This window comes from Eptatretus burgeri, chromosome 6 (assembly GCF_056783735.1).
Source record: "Eptatretus burgeri isolate ZD-2024b chromosome 6, Ebu_testis_v1, whole genome shotgun sequence".
Classification (NCBI taxonomy): domain Eukaryota; kingdom Metazoa; phylum Chordata; class Myxini; order Myxiniformes; family Myxinidae; genus Eptatretus; species Eptatretus burgeri.
In genome coordinates, this window is record NC_140966.1 from 111412283 (window position 1) to 111432048 (window position 19766).

Consider the following 19766-nt stretch of genomic DNA (forward strand, 5'->3'; position numbering starts at 1 on the left):
ATGGCTTCAGATATTTCAGGCACAACCATTGTTGACAGGTGTATAAAATCAAGCACACACCATGCAATCTCCATAGACAAACATTTGCAGTAGAATGGGTCATCCTGAAGAGCTCAATGACTTTCAATGTGGCACCGTCGTAGAAAGGGAAGGGTGATCGTCAGAACTGCAGCAACTACCGAGGGGTGATGCTGCTTCCAGTGCGAGGCAAGGTCTTTGCTCGGATAATTCTTGATAGGGTTCACCACCATCTGCTTAAGCACCAGCGTCCAGAACAGTCAGGCTTTACACCAAAGAGGTCGATTGACTGTATCCTTGCTCTTCAGGTCCTCACCGAATGCAGACGAAAGTTTTGGTAGGGACTGTTTGCAGCCTATGTTGATCTCCTCAAAGCATTCAATTCAGTGAATCAGGATGCCCTCTGGAGGATTCTTGGTCTTTGTGGGGTGCCACCAAAACTGATCGATCTGATGTCTGAACTCTGCTCTGGTACTGAGAGTGCTGTGAGATGTGGTGGTACTATTTCTGATTTATTTCCAGTTGTTACTGGAGTTCGTCAGGGGTGTGTACTGGCCCCCACACTTTTCAGCAATTGTATGGACTCGATTCTAGGGAGGATGTTGGAGAGATCAAGCTGCGGTGTATCGTTTGTAAATGTCAAGATCTCTGACCTTGATTTCACCGATGATGCAGTCCCCTTTGGGGAGACTTTAGATATCCTTTTGGGGGCCCTCGAGCCGCTGGAATTACAGGTTTCATGGATCAAAACTAAGATCCAGGCTTTCAATGACATCTTGGATGCTGCTGTCCTGTCTGTGCCTGTTTGTGGTGAGGATGTTGAGGTCGTGGAAAGATTCACTTACCTTGGCAGTGATATTCATGTCTCTGCTGACTGAGTCAGAGGTCAATAGACGTCTGGGTCGGGCCTGGGGAGTCATGGATTCACTGAATCATGGGGTGTGGCGCTGCCGGTACCTGTGTGGGAGGACGAAAGTCCGAGTCTTCATATCCTTGGTGCTTCCAGTCTTGCTCTACAGATGTGAGACTTGGACTCTGACCAAGGATCTGAGATGGAGACTTAATTCCTTTGGTACCAGGTCTCATTGGAGAATCCTTGGCTATCGCTGGTTGGACTTTGTGTCAAGCAAGCGGTTGCTGAGAGAGACTCAAATGAGTAGAGATTTGTTTCCTGCATAGTCCATGAATATCATCTCCGGCTGTATGGACATGTGGCTCATTTTCCTGACGCTGATCCTGCTCACCAGATTCTCTCAGAAAAGGAGCCTCATGAGTGGAGGAGGCCAATGGGCTGACCACGTGCCTCGTGGTTGCAGCAGGTTGATCAGCATCTCAAGGAGATGGGGATGAGCCAGGCATCTGCTTGCGGGATGGCCAGACGATGGAGGCCCCTGGTGTACCGGTGGAAAGTGGACGCAGCGGCATGCTGCTCCGGCGCATGTTCCCTGGCCTAACCTCACCATCACAGAATGCCACCTTTCCATCAAGTCAGTTCATGGGACCCAAGCTCACAGAATGGGACTGCTGAGTGCTGAAGCTTTTAGCATGGAAAAATCGTCTGTCGTCGGTTGCAACACTCACAACCGAGTTCCAAACGGACTCTGGAAGCAATGTCAGCACAAGCTCTGTTCGTCGAGAGCTTCATGAAATGGGTTTCCATGGCCGAGTAGCTGCACACAAGCCCAAGATCACCATGTGCAATGCCAAGCGTCGGCTGGAGTGATGTGAAGCTCACCGCCATTGGACTCTGGAGCAGTGGAAATGTGTTCTATGGAGTGAGGAATCACACTTCAGCATCTGGCAGTCCAATGGACAAATCTGGGTTGGGCGGATGCCAGGAGAACGCTACCTCTCCGAATGCATAGTGCCAACTGTAAAGTTTGGTGGAGGAGGAATAATGGTCTGTGGCTGTTTTTCATGGTATGGGTTCGGCCCCTTAGTTCCAGTGAAGGGAAATCTTAGCGCTCCAGCATACAATGACATTCTAGATGATTCTGTGCTTCCAACTTTGTGGCAACAGTTTGGGGAAGGCTCTTTCCTGTTTCAGCATCACAATGACCCCATGCACAAAGCGATGTTTTATACAGAAATGGTTTGTTGAGATCGGTGTGAAAGAACTTGATTGGCCTGCACAGAGTCTTGACCTCAACCCCATCGGACACATTTGGGATGAATTGAAAAGCCGACTGTGAGCCAGACCGAATCGCCCAACATCACTAATGCTCTTGTGGCTGAATGGAAGCAAATTCCCACAGCAATGTTCCAACATCAAGTGGAAAACCTTCCCAGAAGAATGCAGTCTGTTGTAACAGCTAAGGAGGAGGAGGGGGGGGGGACCAACTTCATATTCATGCCCATGATTTTGGAATGAAATGTTAGACAAGTAGGTGTCCACATACGTGTGTGTGTGTGTGTGTGTGTGTGTGTGTGTGTGTGTGTGTGTGTGTGTGTGTGTGTGTGTGTGTGTGTGTGTGTGTGTGTGTGTGTGTGTGTGTGTTACTGTGCCACAATAGGCACAATAGATTGTGCCTGATGAAGCCAGCTGCGAAGCTGGTGAAACGTTTCCTGAGACAGGGACTACTCTCGTTTTTTTGGTCAAATTAGTGGAGTCGATCTAGTTTTTTACTTTTGGTTGGAAGTACCTTCTTTAAAAATGTGTCATCCCAACTGACCCAATGTTATACAATGTGTGTGTGTGTGTGTGTGTGTGTGTGTGTGTGTGTGTGTGTGTGTGTGTGTGTGTGTGTGTGTGTGTGTGTGTGTGTGTGTGTGTGTGTGTGTGTGTGTGTGTGTGTGTGTGTGTGTGTGTGTGTGTATACATATGTATTCTCTGCCTGTCTGTCTTTTGCTGCGTTTGTCCAGGGTGGAACTTTGCTGTCCTGACTCCACCCACAATTGTAACCTCAAAAAATCAATTTGTACGTCCGCCATTCTGGTCACCACTTATAGGCCTCAGGCCGAGGGCCTTAGACTTCTGGCCTCTGGTGTACATTTGAAGACTGAACAACGCATCTTCTATCATGAAATAAAGGTACGTTTTGAAGAAAGAAAGGTATTTTTTTTATTATAATTTTTTGATTACATCCAGAGAAAATGAGGTGATGTATGTTTTGTTCAGGAGCGTTTGAGGCAGCGGTCTACTATACACCGCCCAACAGAAAAAAAAAAACTTTCGTACAATCATCAGCACGTCTGAGTTTATGTGCATTTAAATACTGAACAGTGCGTAATCTATCAGGAAAGGTACATTTTGAATACAACCCATGCAGGGGGAAAAAATAGTCATGATTAAAAAGCGTTTACGATCAGCAGATAAAGAGCGCTAGAGATCGACAGATGAAAGGAGCTGGAGAACGCCCGGAGATGTGGATCAAGATGCTCCCTGGAATCCGAAGAGTTTTGGGTTCTCAGTGCTGCTGGATGTGCCGAGCTTGCAGAGAGGGTTACTGAGCTGCATCCCTTGTTCTTTCCTCGATCGATGTGCAGAATGAGCAGTCGCCTCCTGCTGCAACTGCAACCCAACTGCTTCCAAACACTCTGCTAGGCCCTACCTCTGGGTTTCCCGATCGTCTTTGTTTGTGAATTCCCCAGTGTGTCATTGTAATTGTGGCATTAATGGATAAGGTAAACAGTTAAGTTACTCGAGTTAGCGTGGGCATGTGAGAATCATAACACTATGATCTGTTTCGAATGAATTGTTGTAGTACAATACTGCACATTGATTCTGCAATTACTGTTGATGCACTACATGGCCAAACGTATGTGGACACCTGCTTTTCGAACATCTCATTCCAAAATCATGGTTATTAATATGGAGTTGGTTTCCCCTTTGCTGCGATAACAGCCTCCACTCTTCTGGGAAGGCTTTCCACAAGATGTTGGAACATTGCTGTGGGGATTTAATTTGCTTCCATTCAGCCACAAGAGCATTAGTGAGACCGGGCAATGATTTTGGGTGCTCAGGTCTGGCTCGCAGTCGGTGTTCCAATTCATCCCAAAGATGTTCGATAGAGTTGAGGTCAGGGCTCTGTGCAGGCCAGTCAAGGTCTTCCACACCGATCTTGACAAACCATTTCTGTTGGGACTTCACTTGTGCATGGGTGATTGTCATGCTGAAACAGGAAAGGGCCTTGCCCAAACTGTTGCCACAAAGTTGGAAGCACAGAATCATCTGGAATGTCATTGTATGCTGGAGCGTTCAGATTTCCCTTCACTGGAACTAAGGGGTCTAACCCACACCATGAAAACAGCCCCAGACCATTATTCCTCCAACACCAAACTTTACAAGTGTCACTATGCATTCGGACCGGTAGCATTCTCCTGGCATCCGCCGAACCCAGATTTGTCCATCGGACTGCCAGATGGTGAAGCGTGATTCATCACGCCAGAGAACGCGTTTCCACTGCTCCACGAATCCAATGGCGGTGAGCTTTACTCCACTCCAGCTGACGCTTGACATTGCACATGGTGATCTTCGGCTTGTGTGCGGCTGCTCGGCCATGGAAACCCATATCATGAAACTCTCAATGAACAATGCTTGTGCTGATGTTGCTTCCAGAGTCAGTTTGGAACTTGGTAGTGAGTGTTACAATACAACCGATGACAGACAATTCTTCCGCGCTACCCGCTTCAGCACTTGGCGGTCCCGTTCTGTGAGCTTGTATGGCCTACCACTTTGCGTCTGAGCTGCTCTTGCTCCAAGACGTTTCCACTTCACTATAACAGCACTTGCAGTTGACTGGGGCAGCTCTAGCAGGGCAGACATTTGATGAACTGACTTGTTGGAAAGGTGACATCCAATGATGGTGCCACGTTGAAAGTCACTGAGCTCTTCAGTACGGCCCATTGTACTGTCAATGTTTGTCTATGGAGATTGCATGGCTGTGTGCTTGTTTGTACACACCTGTCAGCAATGGGTGTGGCTGAAATAGCTGAATCCATTAAATAGAAGGGATGTCTGCATACTTTTGACCATGTAGTGTATGTGCTTTTCTCTTCTCCAATTTCCTCTCCCTCATTTATTAAATGTGATCACTTCAATTAACTTGTGTCGGCTGGTTTGCGGTTTATCATTTGGCTGAGAACTCCAGCGTCGTTAAAAAGCTGACTGTGGTGAAACTGATGTCTACCTCACATCAGGCTTCATAAAACTCCAGCCGGATCATCCAAGCCACTGCTTGGCTCTTCCTGTCCATTGGGCAATGCAGACAGAACGTCAGATTCTCATTTGAGCTCTTCGTACACCGAAAACCGAATGAAGATCAATTCGGCTTTCCCGGCGGACGGTGTGTGGTCTCTCTTGATGATCCGTCGTGAAATTGGTGATCGTGCAGGTGGAGGATTTGACCTCGAATCCACCCAGCGGTCTACCACAGCATTGGTTCGTCAGGATTTAGATCAGGACACTGGTCCAAATTTGGTGACCGTAATATTGGTGTCCAGGAAAGGAATTGTTAAACGATCGCTCTTTGAAGAATGAAATTTTAAAAGACCGTTTTGTTTTTTCGGGGGTTGGGGGTGGAAAAATTTTCAATGACGTACGGACCGCACGATGGGGAGGATGAGCAGTATTCGTTTTAATCAAGCAGAGCATCACTCGTGGCATGATGACAAAGCCTATAGAGCGTAAGACCCATGTAATGGTGTTGCACAGCCTCTGCAGCACAGCAGGAATGGCAGGATGATGCTAAGAAGCATAAGGATGGGGTGCAGATCGAATTGGAGGACCACATTCCCAAGATTGAATTTTTTTTCCTTATGAAGCATGCTGACCCGACACCACAACAGACAAGAACTAGAAGGGAACTCGGTAGAGCGCATACCTCCACCACGTAATGCCTGATCCACGAGAACATATCGGGCCATTACATGTTTGAAATATCATGCTATACAGTACTATATCGTTTTTTGGCCCTATCTCTCAATGGTGAAGAATCACTTTTAAAATTCTAGAAGTCAGATCCGAATCTTCACCAAAATCTAATCAGTTCATCCTTGTCACACACTCAACCTGTCCACAAATATTTCATCCAGATCCGTCCACAACTTTTTGAAATATCCTATACACAGACAAACAGACAGGGGTGAAAACATCACCTCCTTCACCTTCGGTGGCAGAGGTAAACATCACTGTTGTTACCGTGGCTGAGAACAAATGGAACAGAGGATGGCATTGACTGGAGATTAGTCAGCTGAAAGAAAAAGCGAGATCGAAGAGTGAGGTGGGAGAAGGAAAAACAAAGGAAACATGGCTCGGAGATTAGTCAGCTGAGGAGGAAAGCGTGACTGGAGAGACAGAGACAGACAGACAGACAGACAGACAGACAGACAGACAGACAGACAGACAGACAGACAGACAGACAGACAGACAGACAGACAGACATGAAAGATGTAGACAAACATCGAGCTGAGCTGGAACAAGAGGAGCAATGGGCCAAATGTCCAATTTGTGAAAAAGGGACGTCGAGATGGAAGACCAAAGAAAAGAAAGAGTGACCGATAACAGGGCCGAAAGGTAAGGAAGGGAGGGCGAGATTAAGATCAAAATGGAGAATAGAATGGCAGAGTGTAAAGCTGAAAAAGAAAAACGTAGGGGAAATACCCCTGGGCGTTCACCTAGTCGTGGCTGGATAAGATGACTAGGTAACCAATGGAAGGCATGGATGACCCACAAAATATGTAATTGAGAAGAAAGTAAACACCGATGGATGTTTTTTTTTTTTTTAATGGTGTGAACAAACCTTGGTGCATCACGGGTGATGAAGGCTGTGGTGAAGTTTCATTAGAATTGTGTGTGGACTTTCTGAGAAGAAGGCAAATACCTATTTTGGGGGGGGGGGCAACCCCCGTAGACCCCCCTTCAGGCCACATTTTTTTTTAATACCATGAACAAACATTGGTACATACATGGTGATGAACTTTGTGGTAAAGTTTCATCGAAATCGTGTTTGTAGTTTCAGAGAAGTTGCAAGTACTTGTGGACTGACGGACTGACGATGTGCCATCCCGTAAGCTCCCAGGAACTACGTTCCAGCTGAACTAAAATGGAATCTGAGAAGTGCAAAACGAGTGGCTGAAGGAATTTCCAACATGGAAGCCCAAAAAGGAATATCAGCTGACATGGGAGCCACGCAGCGGCATGTAGCTACGGGCCAAGACCTGGCAGTAGAGGGGATAGCGGTGAGCCGGGAACCTCAGATAAATTAAAAGAAGAATAGGTGTTAGAGACTGCAGAAACAGCACTGAAGAAAGAGTGTAAAATAAGGAGTGAGAAGACAATGAATTGGGGAGAGAAAACGGAGCAAGAAGTAGAATAGAACAAGATGGAGGGGAAAATAGAGTTGAGCATAACGGTGGAGAAAGTTGATGGGCAGGTCAAGGCAGTGGGGGGCTAATGTGGATGTGACCCCATAGGTATAGGATTCCATGCTGGAGGAGCCTGAGGGGGGAGCACGAATGTTGAAAGAGTCCGGTGATTGTCACGGGGGATATGGACCTCGATGGTGCGAACGAGTACCTCGCCCAGGTAACCGATAGCTGGGGCAGAACTCTTCCTGGTAGGGGTTATGTGTGTGGAATGAAGTGGCGTCTGCAAGCGAGTTGTCTGTGTGTGTGTGTGTGTGTGTTGGCACAAATGAGGGTGAAAGGCGGAGGAATGCCAGCAGGCGAGTCACTAATAGATTGACTACTATGGGTGGGCAGGGTTAAGACCAGGGCGGCTCTCCACAGAGTTGATGGGTAAATTGAGGGGGGGGAAACATTCCCCATGAGACCTAGAAGGGAGTGGGACATGAGGCAAACTCATATGTACGGTGTCACGGATGAGCATTGGCGCAAGGGTGGGGGCACTGAGACTGGTAGGACGGGGTTCAATGTGGGCCCCATAGAGAGACCAGCTGAGCGAGACCGCTGGGAATGGCAGCCAAGACTGAAGGGTCTCAACAGAAATCGGCAGCTGGCAGGTATAATGGATAGTGCTTGAGGAGTTTAGAGACATTTTAAATTGACGGGGCTGAGTTTGTTGGTTTTTTTTCTTTATAATTGGCTGACTGGTATGTTAGAATGACTTCCTCCTTTTTCTTGTCCCAAATGATTTGAAATGGATGGAGGAGCATGAGTGAGTCGATTGTAATGAGACATCGGAGTGAGAACCCAAATTCTTTGAGACCTGGTGCGAAGAGAATGATGACTTTGAATGTGAGTGAAGCACATCCCCCACTGAGATGAGTGCCCCAGTAGAGATAGGTGATTAGTTGGGATTTAGATGTTTTGGACAATGGAGGATGTTTGTGTTGGTGCTGACTGAAGTAGTTTTAATTGCAAAGAGTGCAAACGTGAAATTGAAGAGCTCGGAGTGTGGTCCGAGAGTGAGCCAGAGGTCAAAGAGGAAGGACACCCTGGGTGCTGGAATGCACTGGCAGACTATAGAAGCCCAGAGATTTTAAGTTTTTTTTTTTAGCTAAATTTTAAGTTGGGCCAGGTACCCAGGAGAGGACATGACGTGCTATGTGTTAGTGTGCACTTGGTAGGTGAGCCAGTGAGGGCCCACCAGAATTCGGACGGAGCAAGGTAGCTCGCAAGGTGACCCCAGTGGCTTGGTGCCGTCCCAGAGAGCAGGCGGAGATCCTGCAAAGGGGGCCACACTGCCCAAGCACGAGATTGTGCAGGAGCACAGAATGAAGATCTGAGGGCCAGGCCCAATCTGAATAGAGCACCAGCATGCGAAGCAGTGAGAAATTGTTTTTAAAAGCACCTTTAAGGGAGGTAAAAGTAAGTAGGGGGATAGTATTATTTATATATATATATATATATATATATATATATATATATATATATATATATATATATATATATATATATATATATATATATATATATATTAGGTTAGAGTACAAACGCTTCTCCTTCACACCATCGACGTCGCAACCACTGGTAAAGAGTAGTTTATTGCCCTGTGCGTTGGACCCATTCCATCCCTAAATTGATAGGGAGAAGGGAGAGTCCTCCCTCGTGCTGCTTCTCTGGTAAGTTCCATGGGACACTCCACGTCCTCTCCCCAAGCCTCACCATGTGCCTAAGACCCTCCCGGGGTTAGGATTAGCATCAGAGCCGGAATTAGAAGGGCTAGATAGTCTAGCGGGGTTACACTAACTGTGAGGAGTTAAATGCCATAGAAGGAACCTGAGTAGGTATGGAAATAGGAAGATCATTTGAGGAGATAGTGTAGTTGGTACAGTTCTGGCGAAGCCGGCTGTCTTTCCAGCTTGCATGCCCCTACCTACATCTCCTACCTGTATGACCACCACCTGCCTTGCCTGCCAGCCATACGTGCCTGTCTGCTGGCTATGGGCCTGCCAATAAACAATGAACTGTGGGTCAACCGCTGGCTGAGAGGAGGCAGCACGAAGAGAAGGACTCGCAGTGCTGAGAAAAGTGAACATTTTGAATGTCATGAAGGTGTATGCTGCCTTCCCATCTGCCACACTTGTGTAAATACAGCCTTTTTTTCTTTATTAAGAATTGTTAATATTGTGCATAGCGAGAGAATCATGTAGTTTAGGGAAACGATGTATTCATGTGAGATTAGAATAGGTTTGAATGTGTGTCATTCGGAGCTTACCCCAGGTTGTCCCTTTTGGTCTGGGACGGACCTTGGAGAAAGGAGGGGTCAATGTTGTGGGGATATGACATGGGTTAAAAGGAATAACATAGGAGGGTTATTTCATTATTAAATGTTCAGCATAGGAGTATGGTATTTGTGTCCAAAGATCACAACATGTCGAAGATGTTACGTGCTGTCTCCGTGCACTGAAGCGAGTACCCCAGTTACCCAGAAAAGCTTTACAGACAATTATGTGTCCCATCTAATGTTTAACAGGTGAAATTGGCGTGAGACACAAAACAGAAGGATAGTTAATAAGTAATGCATTAAACCCTACTGTCTACTTTTCAAACACAAATACCATTTTGTAATCAGATTCCATCACAATGGTTTTAAAAGAAACACTCGATGCTTTTAAAACTCCTCAAAGTTACACATGGCAGATTTCAATGCAGTTTTGAATTAACTCGCAGCTTATGATGGAATTAACTCGGTCTCGAGTTCTCGAGTTTGAATTAACTCGGTAACTTATTTCACGTATCCCGTTCTTTTTTTTTTCTTTTTCTTTTTAAACCCAAGCAGGGTATGAATTTGTGTCAGTCATTTGTGTTCACGTTCGAAGCAGGCTCTGCTGCCCTGATCAGTGCACACGGAATGACGTCTGACATGCCGGTCATGTTGCAAGTCCCCAGAGGGTGATCTTCGTACCACCGAGGCAAGTCGATGAACCGAGTCTACTACTCACCGTAAAGGACTACACAGCAGACCAGCAGTGCCGAGGGTTGAGGATGAACTCAGCCTTTGCTTTGTCGATATGTCCAGAGAGGATTTGTCTGCTTGGATGTCGGCTCTGTGACCCCAACAGGATAAAGTCATCTCCTTGGATGTCGGCTCTATGACACAAGCAGGATAAAGTCAGTTCCTCGAGAACCCGACCAGCCAGCAGATAAGATCAACTAGCATCCGCAAAGATGCAGCTGGTTTGAAATTTAGGACTGTGGTCATCTTGCAATACTCTCAATCATGGTGAGCATGCAACCCTCTCAGCACCCTCATTGCTGCTTCGGTTTTTATAAATGAATCCGGCCACATGCTGCAGCTTGGACGTGCCACGCACCCAGCTGTAGCTTCTCTCTGGTTACATCGTGTTCCCTCATCTCTTCCTTTCATTATATTGTGTCTTACACAAGGTCACTCTGCCTTGGTGTCTTCAAAGACTCTCTCCATAATTTCTCTTTCTCCCAGTCTGTTTCTCTTTCATGTAGGAGAATAGATGTCACATTATTCAGACATTTTAGCTGAAACACAGCTTTGCTCAAAGTAATACTGACATTCCTGTACTCTACCGAGTGCCACATATGCATGCTGCTGTCTGCACAAGTGTCCTTTCACACAGTAACCACAATACTTATTTAATTTAAGTTGCCTCTTGCACAGTATATACCTTATCAACAATTCCAATCATGTAGTATATAATATATTATTGATCCATAACAAAGGATTTTGAGACAGATTTTAATTGTGATCCTTCAATCCTCTGTTATCACTTTCATAAATGTTTCTTTTGAAGTCATACCCAGTCTTGAGGCTGCTTAGTTGGCAATTAGCATCACCGCAAGAGGTGGAAGAACCGTAATACCATGTGAAAGGTGGTTATGTTGATTGTGCATGAGGTGGTTATGTAAGATCAGAGAGAGAGGATAAAAAGCGCCTAAAGATTGGCAGATATAAGGAGCTGGAGAGCGCCTGTAGATGTGGATCAAGTTGATCCCTCGAGTCCGAAGAGGAGTTTTCTGTTTTCCTCAGTGCTGCTGGATGCGCCGAGCTTGCAGAGATGGCAACTGAGATGCACCTTACTAAAGAAGCTGCATCCCATGTTCCTTTCTTGGTCGACGTGCAAAACGAGTAGTCGCCTCTTGCTGGCCCAGCGTGGTTAAAAAGCACGATTGTGGGAAATTGGTGTCATTACCTCACAAGAGGCTTGATGAAACCACTGCCAGATCACACAAGCCACCGCTCGAGCTTCCATCCTGTTCATCAGGCGATCTGGACAGAGCATCGGTTTCTCATTAGAGCTAATCGTACGCCAAAAACCAGAAGTAAAGATCGATTCAGCTTTCCCGGTGGATGGCCTATGGTCTCTTTCAACGAACCGTCGCTGAATTGGTGATCGCGCGGGCGAAGGATTTCACCTCGAGTCCACCCAGTGGTCTACCGTAACATTGGTTCATCAGGATTGGGATCAGGACACTGGTCTGAATTCGGCGACTATAACAATATTAACCCCCATGCTCTTCCGGCCAAAAAAGGCTGCATAAAGCAACCAAGGAAAGCTATAAAGGTAAGCCCTTTGCTGGTTCAAACCCAGAGCTCCTCTACAGCTGCAGACATTCACAAGTAGTACATACTGTACAAGGTACATGAGAATCCCAAGGCTGCACACCCCCCTCAACTGCCAGACCAGTTTCATCACTTGTTGGCAAGTCATCAACAACAGCGTAGACAGAAACGCGCACTTACTGAGGCCCCCAAACATGTACCACGTGCAATGTCAATAGCAGTCAACATAAAAATAACAATTCCCGATCACATCTCACCAAAATTGGAGGGACGCTGTCACTGATGCGTTTGCATTTCTGTCTCCACTGTTGCTGATTATTCGCCAACAAGTGATGAAACCGCTCCAGAAGTTGAGGGGAGGGGGGGGGTGCAGCATTGAGATTCTCATGTATGTGCTATTTGTGAATGATTGCAGGTGCAGAGGAACCCAGGTAGGGTTTGTAACAGCAAAGTGTTCACATTGTGCAGCTTTTCTTGGTTGCTTTTGCAGCTTTCTTTAGCCTGAAGAGCATGGGGTTAAATTGTTGAAATCCCTAGCCAGCTGGAGTAATTGACGAGGCGAGAGCTGATTGGTTATTGCCTCTAATTACAGATGAGAGACGTGACTGGGTCTTGTTTTATGTGTGTGTTTATATATATATATTTGAAAATGGCATACCCAACCGAACACTACCCTGTGAGTTTTGTAACAAACAAACAAGACCTACTCTCATGTGACGCTTCATCTCTGACCCAATGGACTACCTCAGGCCAACATATGAAGTCACTGTGACTTTACTTTCGTGTTCTGCTTTACAAGAAATTGTTCACATGACGTCTTAACCGGGATTGAGAATATAGTCATGTCCGTACAGACTTCGGCGTTCTGGTTTTGATTTTGTCCTTTGCTTGAGATAATCAGTCGTTTATTCGTGTCGGTGGTAGTTACCCATTCGCTCTCAATGGCTTGAGAATAATATATAAATATCTTGCTTTCCTGCAAGAATTTTGTATTCCACAACCTTTGAAATCTTTTATTCTCCTCCATCGAGGAGACAGATTTCTCTCCGAAAGGAACATTAAACGATTGTTTGTGTCGGTTGGCAAAGCTGGTACTCACCCACCTTTTCATTCATGCTTTTTTTTTTACAGGTAGGCTGCAGTAATACGCATGTGCTATGGATTTAGCACAACCCTTTTACCTGGGCTAAACCTGGCATTGTGCTGTGTGTGATACTTTCCTCATTCCTTCTTCGTCTCCATGATGAAAATGGGAAAGGTATGCCGTCGGAATTTTGGTGTGGAATTGAGATCCCACTGCTGTCGTCATTTGTTAATAGGACACACCTGGTTGTTTGTTTGAAAATGGGGCCTTCTAATTTATCATCTACATGGGTTTAAACGCACAATCTTTGATTCTACAGCATTTGCATCACGATGTATCTTATTTTTTATTTTTATGCATTTGTAGCCAAAGGCTGAGGAAGTAGGTTTTCTGTTTATCCGTGCATGCATGCGTTATCGTTTTCTTTTTATTATCATGATAATTTGTGACCCACCAAAGAGATTTCAACCAAAGTTGGCCCAAATATGGTCTGTATTACAAAGATAAACAGATTTGATTTTGGGTTCATCGGGTCAAAGGTCTAAGGTCATGTACCCTTTGAAAATAATTTTGCAGACCATAATTTGAGTGAGAAATATCTCATGTCTCTCTCTCTCTCTCTCTCTCTCTCTCTCTCTCTCTCTCTCTCTCTCTCTCTCTCTCTCTCTCTCTCTCTCTCTCTCTCTCTCTCTCTCTCTCTCTCTCTCTCTCTCTCTCTCTCTCTCTCTCTCTCTCTCTCTCTCTCTCTCTCTCTCTCTCTCTCTCTCTCTCTCTCTCTCTCTTTCTCTCTTTCTCTCTTTCTCTCTCTCTCTCTCTTTCTTTCTCTCTTTCTCTCTTTCTCTCTTTCTCTCTTTCTCTCTTTCTCTCTTTCTCTCTTTCTCTCTTTCTCTCTTTCTCTCTTTCTCTCTTTCTCTCTTTCTCTCTTTTGCTGTGTGTGCACCAGGGTGTTCTCCCGGAGAGCCGGAGCTCTCGCTACGTTCCCTCCACCGGCATGACACCAAAAGAGCTCTGCGACAACGATGACCTCGCCACCAGTCTTGTGCTGGACCCCTACCTTGGCTTTCAGACACACAAAATGAATACACGGTACGAACGCTCACCAGCTTACACGTGGGATGTAATGTGCATGAAACATCTAGAGCATGGTTCCCTCCAAATTGAGCTAAAATTTCAGGAAATCACAAGGGGGATCTGATGGAGATGTTTTAGATAATGAAGGATATCAACAAAATAAGTGAAGAAGGGTTTTTAGCACAATAGGCAGTGTTAGGATGAGGGACCATACCCTGAGAGCAAGGAAGAGGAGAGTTCGGATGGTGGTATGATGGCGGTCTTTCATTCAGAGAGTAGTTAATGCATTGTAACCGTTTACCTGGAAAGGTAGTGGCAGCACAAACGAGAGATAGATTTGCTTTGAGTTTCATGCAACACCCAGCTCCCCCCCCCGTTGGTTGAGTGAATGGTATATTGGGTTTGTATCATGGACCATGAATGGACATATTGATGAGGTGTGGATGAAGCACATGCATGATTGACCAAATGGCCTCTTGTTGTCACCAAGTTCATTTTAATTCATTGTAAATAATCAACTATTTATATCTATACGAAGGGAACTTTATTCTGAGCAAAATAGGTGGTTGTCATCTTCAACGGTTCCTTAGTTCAGCAACAAGTGCAGCCAATTGATGAGTGCAGTTGGTCACATGACCTGAAGGATGCAGGCATTTGCTTACACCTGTGTTTAAAAACACCTTCAAACAGATGTATTATTCTGACTTTTCCATCATGTCATCCATAAATGTGTTTTTAATGCTGTGTCACACATCCTTTGAGCCACGTGATCATTCGTTTCGCAAGCACACATCTGGAGGTGCCTTGTGTTGTTAACAGATGGTTGATAATTACATAATGTATGTGGCTTTAATGATCGTAGTTAGATGCCATTTAGTTTAACGAATACATTGTAGAGCCCTTAGTCTTCTGACATGTTAATGGAGCTGTCACTTGAGAGTACAAATTAAAGGAGTCAAACATCCTCAATATGGAGACAGCCTTTGATCCTCCTGCTGAAGAAAATTTAATTGATCAATGTTCTCTTTGTACTTATAAATCTCATACATGCAGCAAAACAGAAATCCCATATCCTGTGTTGATGTCATTATCTACTCGTGTCCTTGAAAATTTGTGCAAGAGTACACCGTTGTCTACTAATGTCTGTCCTGTGTACAACATACTGTATGTAAAAGATCCTCCTTGATTCTCAGATCACTGCTGAAATCCAAAAAAAAACTTGGACACACTTTCATGAACACTGTGACGAACTGGACCGAGCGACGTCCTTTGGAGGTGAAATTCGAAAGGGATTCCGAAATAGGAATCAAGATAAATTTAAAACTACTGGTCACTTGTCCACACCCAAATGGATTCTAGGCAGGGACAGTAATTTGCCTTCTTGTTCTTGTTCTTCTTCTTCTTCCTCTTGCACATGGCAGCTTGGCTGCTGGGTAACTCTCATTTTTATGGGGCACAACTCTGCTGCTGATGCTGCACCCCTCTACCAGCTCACTGTTACTCATTTCATCAACCTCAACAGGATGACAGCCTGTCAACTCCACCTGGTGTTAGTTCAGTAGCCAATGGGGCTCCGAACTCAGGACGCTTAAGATCCCAAGCCAGCCACCCTAACCACTAATGACTAAGCCAACACCAGGCTTATTAATTTGCCTAATACTGTACTGCGCAGCATTTTTCATTTCGCCAAAAATAAACAAGGCAAGTTGGGCTCAAAATAGTCAAACTTGACGAGCACAGAAAACAAGCTGAAGCTAATAAATAAATAAATAAAAAATTAGCCCTGAGGACCCACTGCTCGAACACATTCTCTTTACAAACTAGAGAGTTCATAGAATACGATACCACATGCAGTGTTCAAGTGCATCCTTCAATTTTAATGAAATAATGACTTCCAATAAAATTTCCTCCACGTGGTTCTCATAATATAATACTGTTTCTCCACGTGGTACTCACACCGTCGGCACTTACTGGAGTCCGTCCCTCGTTTATCTGCATGGTCCTCATGCCGTCGGCACGTATGGGAGCCAATCCCTCGTTTCTCCACGGGGCACCCAGCCAACTAGCGGGAGGACCAAGCGTGGAAGACAAGGAGGTCCAAGTGAGGGAGGCGAGGTCCGAGCAGGGGAGTTGAGGATGTCCAAGCGTGGAAGTCGAGGAGCGTATTTGTGTGAGCATGTTGAGGGTCGAATTGAGTGGCTTTTGAACCGAGTGATTTTTGTGAAAAGCATTTACTTCTTGTAAGCTGAATAGGCATGACCTTAATGTATTAAGGAGAGTGGGACAAAAGGAAGGTTTGGCAGAGGATTGTGGGGAAGAAGAGAAGAGGGAGGGAGTGGGGTTGAGGTAGGGATGAGTGCCACGAGGGTGAGGGAGAGGAAATGGGTTGGAAAGAGAGGGACGGGCAGGAAGGATGCGGGAAGCGAGTGGAGAAGGAACAGGATTATGATAATAGGCTAAGGTAAATAGGTACAGCAGGTCAGCCTGGGCAGAGCTGCTGATTGATGACCAAAGCATCCCAAACTGATCAAAATGGTACTGGCTCTACCAGGTGGGCAGCGGTTCAGAAGCGAGGTCCGGCTAGGCGGTGTGAATGTTGGATCAATGGAGGGAGAGTAGTCGAGGTAGTGGAAATTATGCAGAGAAGGAGACCAGATGGAAAGGAGACAGGGTGAGGAGGTTGGTAGGAGGATACAAGCTGCTGCATGCAGGTGGGGATGGAAGGAGTAATGGCATGGAAATAATAGTATCAGAAGAGATCAGCAAGCAAGTGGTCAGAGTGCAAAGATGGAAGGGACAGATAGTTATGGCATGGTTGGTGATAGAGACAAATGGTGTGTGTTATGTCAGTATATTATCTACAAACGGGAAGGGCTGGGGCGAAGAAGCAGGAATTCAGGCATGCACTGGAGAGGATGATGGGAATGGTTGAGCTGGAGATTATGCTGTGCATTGCGAGAGACTTTATTGTGTATGTGGGAGTAGCAGAGCAGGATGAAGAGGAATATGTTGGTAAATTTGGTTGGGGAACAAGGAATAGAGAGGGTCAGGAGCTGGTGAATGTGAGTGAAACCATCAGAATGGAAGTGCTGTGTGGTGCGAAAAGCATGGCACGCTTGTTAGGTGGAGAAGTGCAGCACTTGGACGGTTGTTGCTGCACGGAGTCGAAGGTGAGAGAGGCACGCATGGTTCATTGTGACAAGATGTGCGGCTCCAAGTGAAGTGGCGAGGCGACCTTCTCAGGCAGAATGATGAGCAGTCTATGTGGTGGCACCGAGAGGAGGATGAAAGCGGACATGAGTGAGACCGTCAGGGTGGAGGTGCTGCTTAGTTCGAATGGCTAGAGGTGCCCCCGATAAGCCCTGAGAAGGTTCTCGGAGGCCGTGAGGAGTGGGAGGTGTGGATGTTGTGAAGACTGGGAAGGACCAGGGTGCAACTGAAGCCCCGTGTGAGACGCACGATGGGGTGGGTGTGTTGGAGAACAATCATTGAAATAAACTCCGAAAAAAGGGTCACAGGCCCCCTTACAGAGAAAGCTCTGTGAAGTCTGTGTGGACACACCAAGCAACCAGAGTGTATCCTGCTAAGATTAATGGCTACACCTTCCCCTAAAACTGGCTAAGTCCTTCATCAAGGTAAAAAGTTAGGGTGATGCTGCATGCCTCAATGAAGGAAAGACCAAAGTAGGACAGCAAAAAAAATAATGAGAGCTGGAATGCTGAGGGGAGGGAGGACGTCCTGCCCCAGAGGCGTACTCTGCATATGAAGTGTTGGGGGTGGGCGTTGAAGGACATTGATTCATGGCGACAGCACACATGCACAGAACAACCGACAGAGAAAGGACAGATGGTAACAGGCAGAAGGACGAAGGGGAAATGTTGGTGGAATGGAGGAGGGTGAGGATGATCAGGAACAAAGTGGTCTGCAAGAGAAGTTGGCGAATAAGATAGAGGAGGTGAGAATGACACCATTTGAAGAAAGACCACAACTCTGCTGACACACAATCAGGAGAACAAACAAATCATTTTTTTAAAAAAGATTCCAAAATTGCCCCCCCCCCCTCCGGAATAAATAAACGGCAATTTTGAAGCAGCACTGCTCAATCAGAAAAAATTAACAACAAAACACCACAAGAACAGAACAGGTTCCACAAATAAAAACCGAGCACCACCGTGGAAGCAAAGACTCGAGAGACAGAGAGAACTGCTCAGAAAGGAGACAGGACAAATAGAGCAAGCTCAAAACTAGAGGAGAATCCCAAAAATATATTTTTAAGGGATATAAAACCAAAGATAAAGACCTTGAGTTAATGAGTGCTGAAAGCAAACTCAAAATAGAAATTATAACAAGCAAATAAATAAAAACCACGACGTGGCCAACAGCAGGAGAAAAGAAGGTCATCCCCTCCTGAAAATGATGAACGAGAACGATTCTGGAAAGGAATTTACGACGATCGAAAATACCACAATGAGGAGGCGGGATGGATCCGAAACCTGGAAGAGAAGAAACAACATCTCGAGGATGTGCCCCCAGTCATGATTGATGAAAAAAACTGATGGCTCAGTTTGAAATGAGTTCAGGTGATCTGAACGATCGTGATCCTCAATGATGACTATTTACCATTGGTTTTCTAAGCTGTTTCGTTGTGCTGATAAGACTATTGAGTCATTCCATCTGAAATCACCAAATTTAAGAAAATGTTCCCAATTGACCCCCTCAGATTTACTTTAAACTTTCGTAAAATAGTTCCCAGGTATCAAAATGAAGCTGCGTAAAATTTTAGGTCCATAGATGCGGGCAACTCCGAGATATTGAGGGTTGAAAATGTGGTTGTGGCCCTATTTTTATGGTCGTTGCGAGCATCACAATATGAACAGCGACTTTTAAACTCCCACAACTTTTTAAATATTAATGCTAGAGCCTTGAAATTTTCAGAGATTATTCTTCTATAACTGCTCGTAAGAAAGAAACATAAAACTGAGTATACCTCCATTAAATTTTATGACCTGCTCAGTTGAAATCCAGAAAAACAATGTTGGTTTTGTATGAAGACCCAACTTTGAGAACCCATATATTTTTATTGACCCATCCCAGAAGCTTGAAATTTTTTCATGTAATAACTATATGGTAGTAGTATTCAAATACATGTTTACTTTTCTTAATCAGTCATATATAATAGTCATGATCCCTCAAAAATTGAAAATTTTCATTTTTCCCCAAAATTCAGGTGAGGATTGCAAAAATATGACAAGGTATACCACTTCAAATTGTTCACCATTGGAAAGAGCATATTCAAGTTTACAAAAGTGTCAAATATCAGTGGTATATTTTTAAAAATATATTTTCTATTTTTTTTTTTAAACTGTTGCTAACACAGTCGTGAATACATGAAGTGTGTGCATGGTGTGGGCACCATGGTAATCATGAATGATTAGTTCTATGATTCAAATTAATAATACAAAAATATATCACATACTGCAATAACAATGTAATAAAACATTTCACGTAAATGATTTGAATAGGTCCTTGATCTGCTTTTCCAAGTCAGGTGCGAGCTTGTACTGCCTCCCAGTTGACGTTAGGGGTGCATCAATAACCTTCATCACATGGACCAAAGGAACCCAACAAATGTCCTCCCTTGAATGTAACTAT

The 19766-nt window shown here is 45.1% G+C and overlaps 1 protein-coding gene across 12 annotated transcripts in view; it reads left to right on the forward strand.

Moving 5' to 3' along the window:
* Nucleotides 1–19766, forward strand: part of LOC147025621 (uncharacterized) — a 62271-nt gene that overhangs the window by 21478 nt on the left and 21027 nt on the right. For 8 of the 12 annotated variants that reach the window (XM_085886777.1, XM_085886779.1, XM_085886776.1 and 5 more), the window contains 3 exons: nucleotides 2881–3049; nucleotides 13091–13217; nucleotides 13987–14129. In XM_085886777.1, the coding sequence (XP_085742903.1) occupies nucleotides 13200–13217; nucleotides 13987–14129 (161 nt within the window). In that variant the 5' untranslated portion in view covers nucleotides 2881–3049; nucleotides 13091–13199. Of the gene's footprint in view, nucleotides 1–2880; nucleotides 3050–10236; nucleotides 10646–13090; nucleotides 13218–13986; nucleotides 14130–19766 lie in introns of those variants that run through there. The other 4 variants (XM_085886781.1, XM_085886783.1, XM_085886785.1 and 1 more) reach the window with 2 other exon arrangements.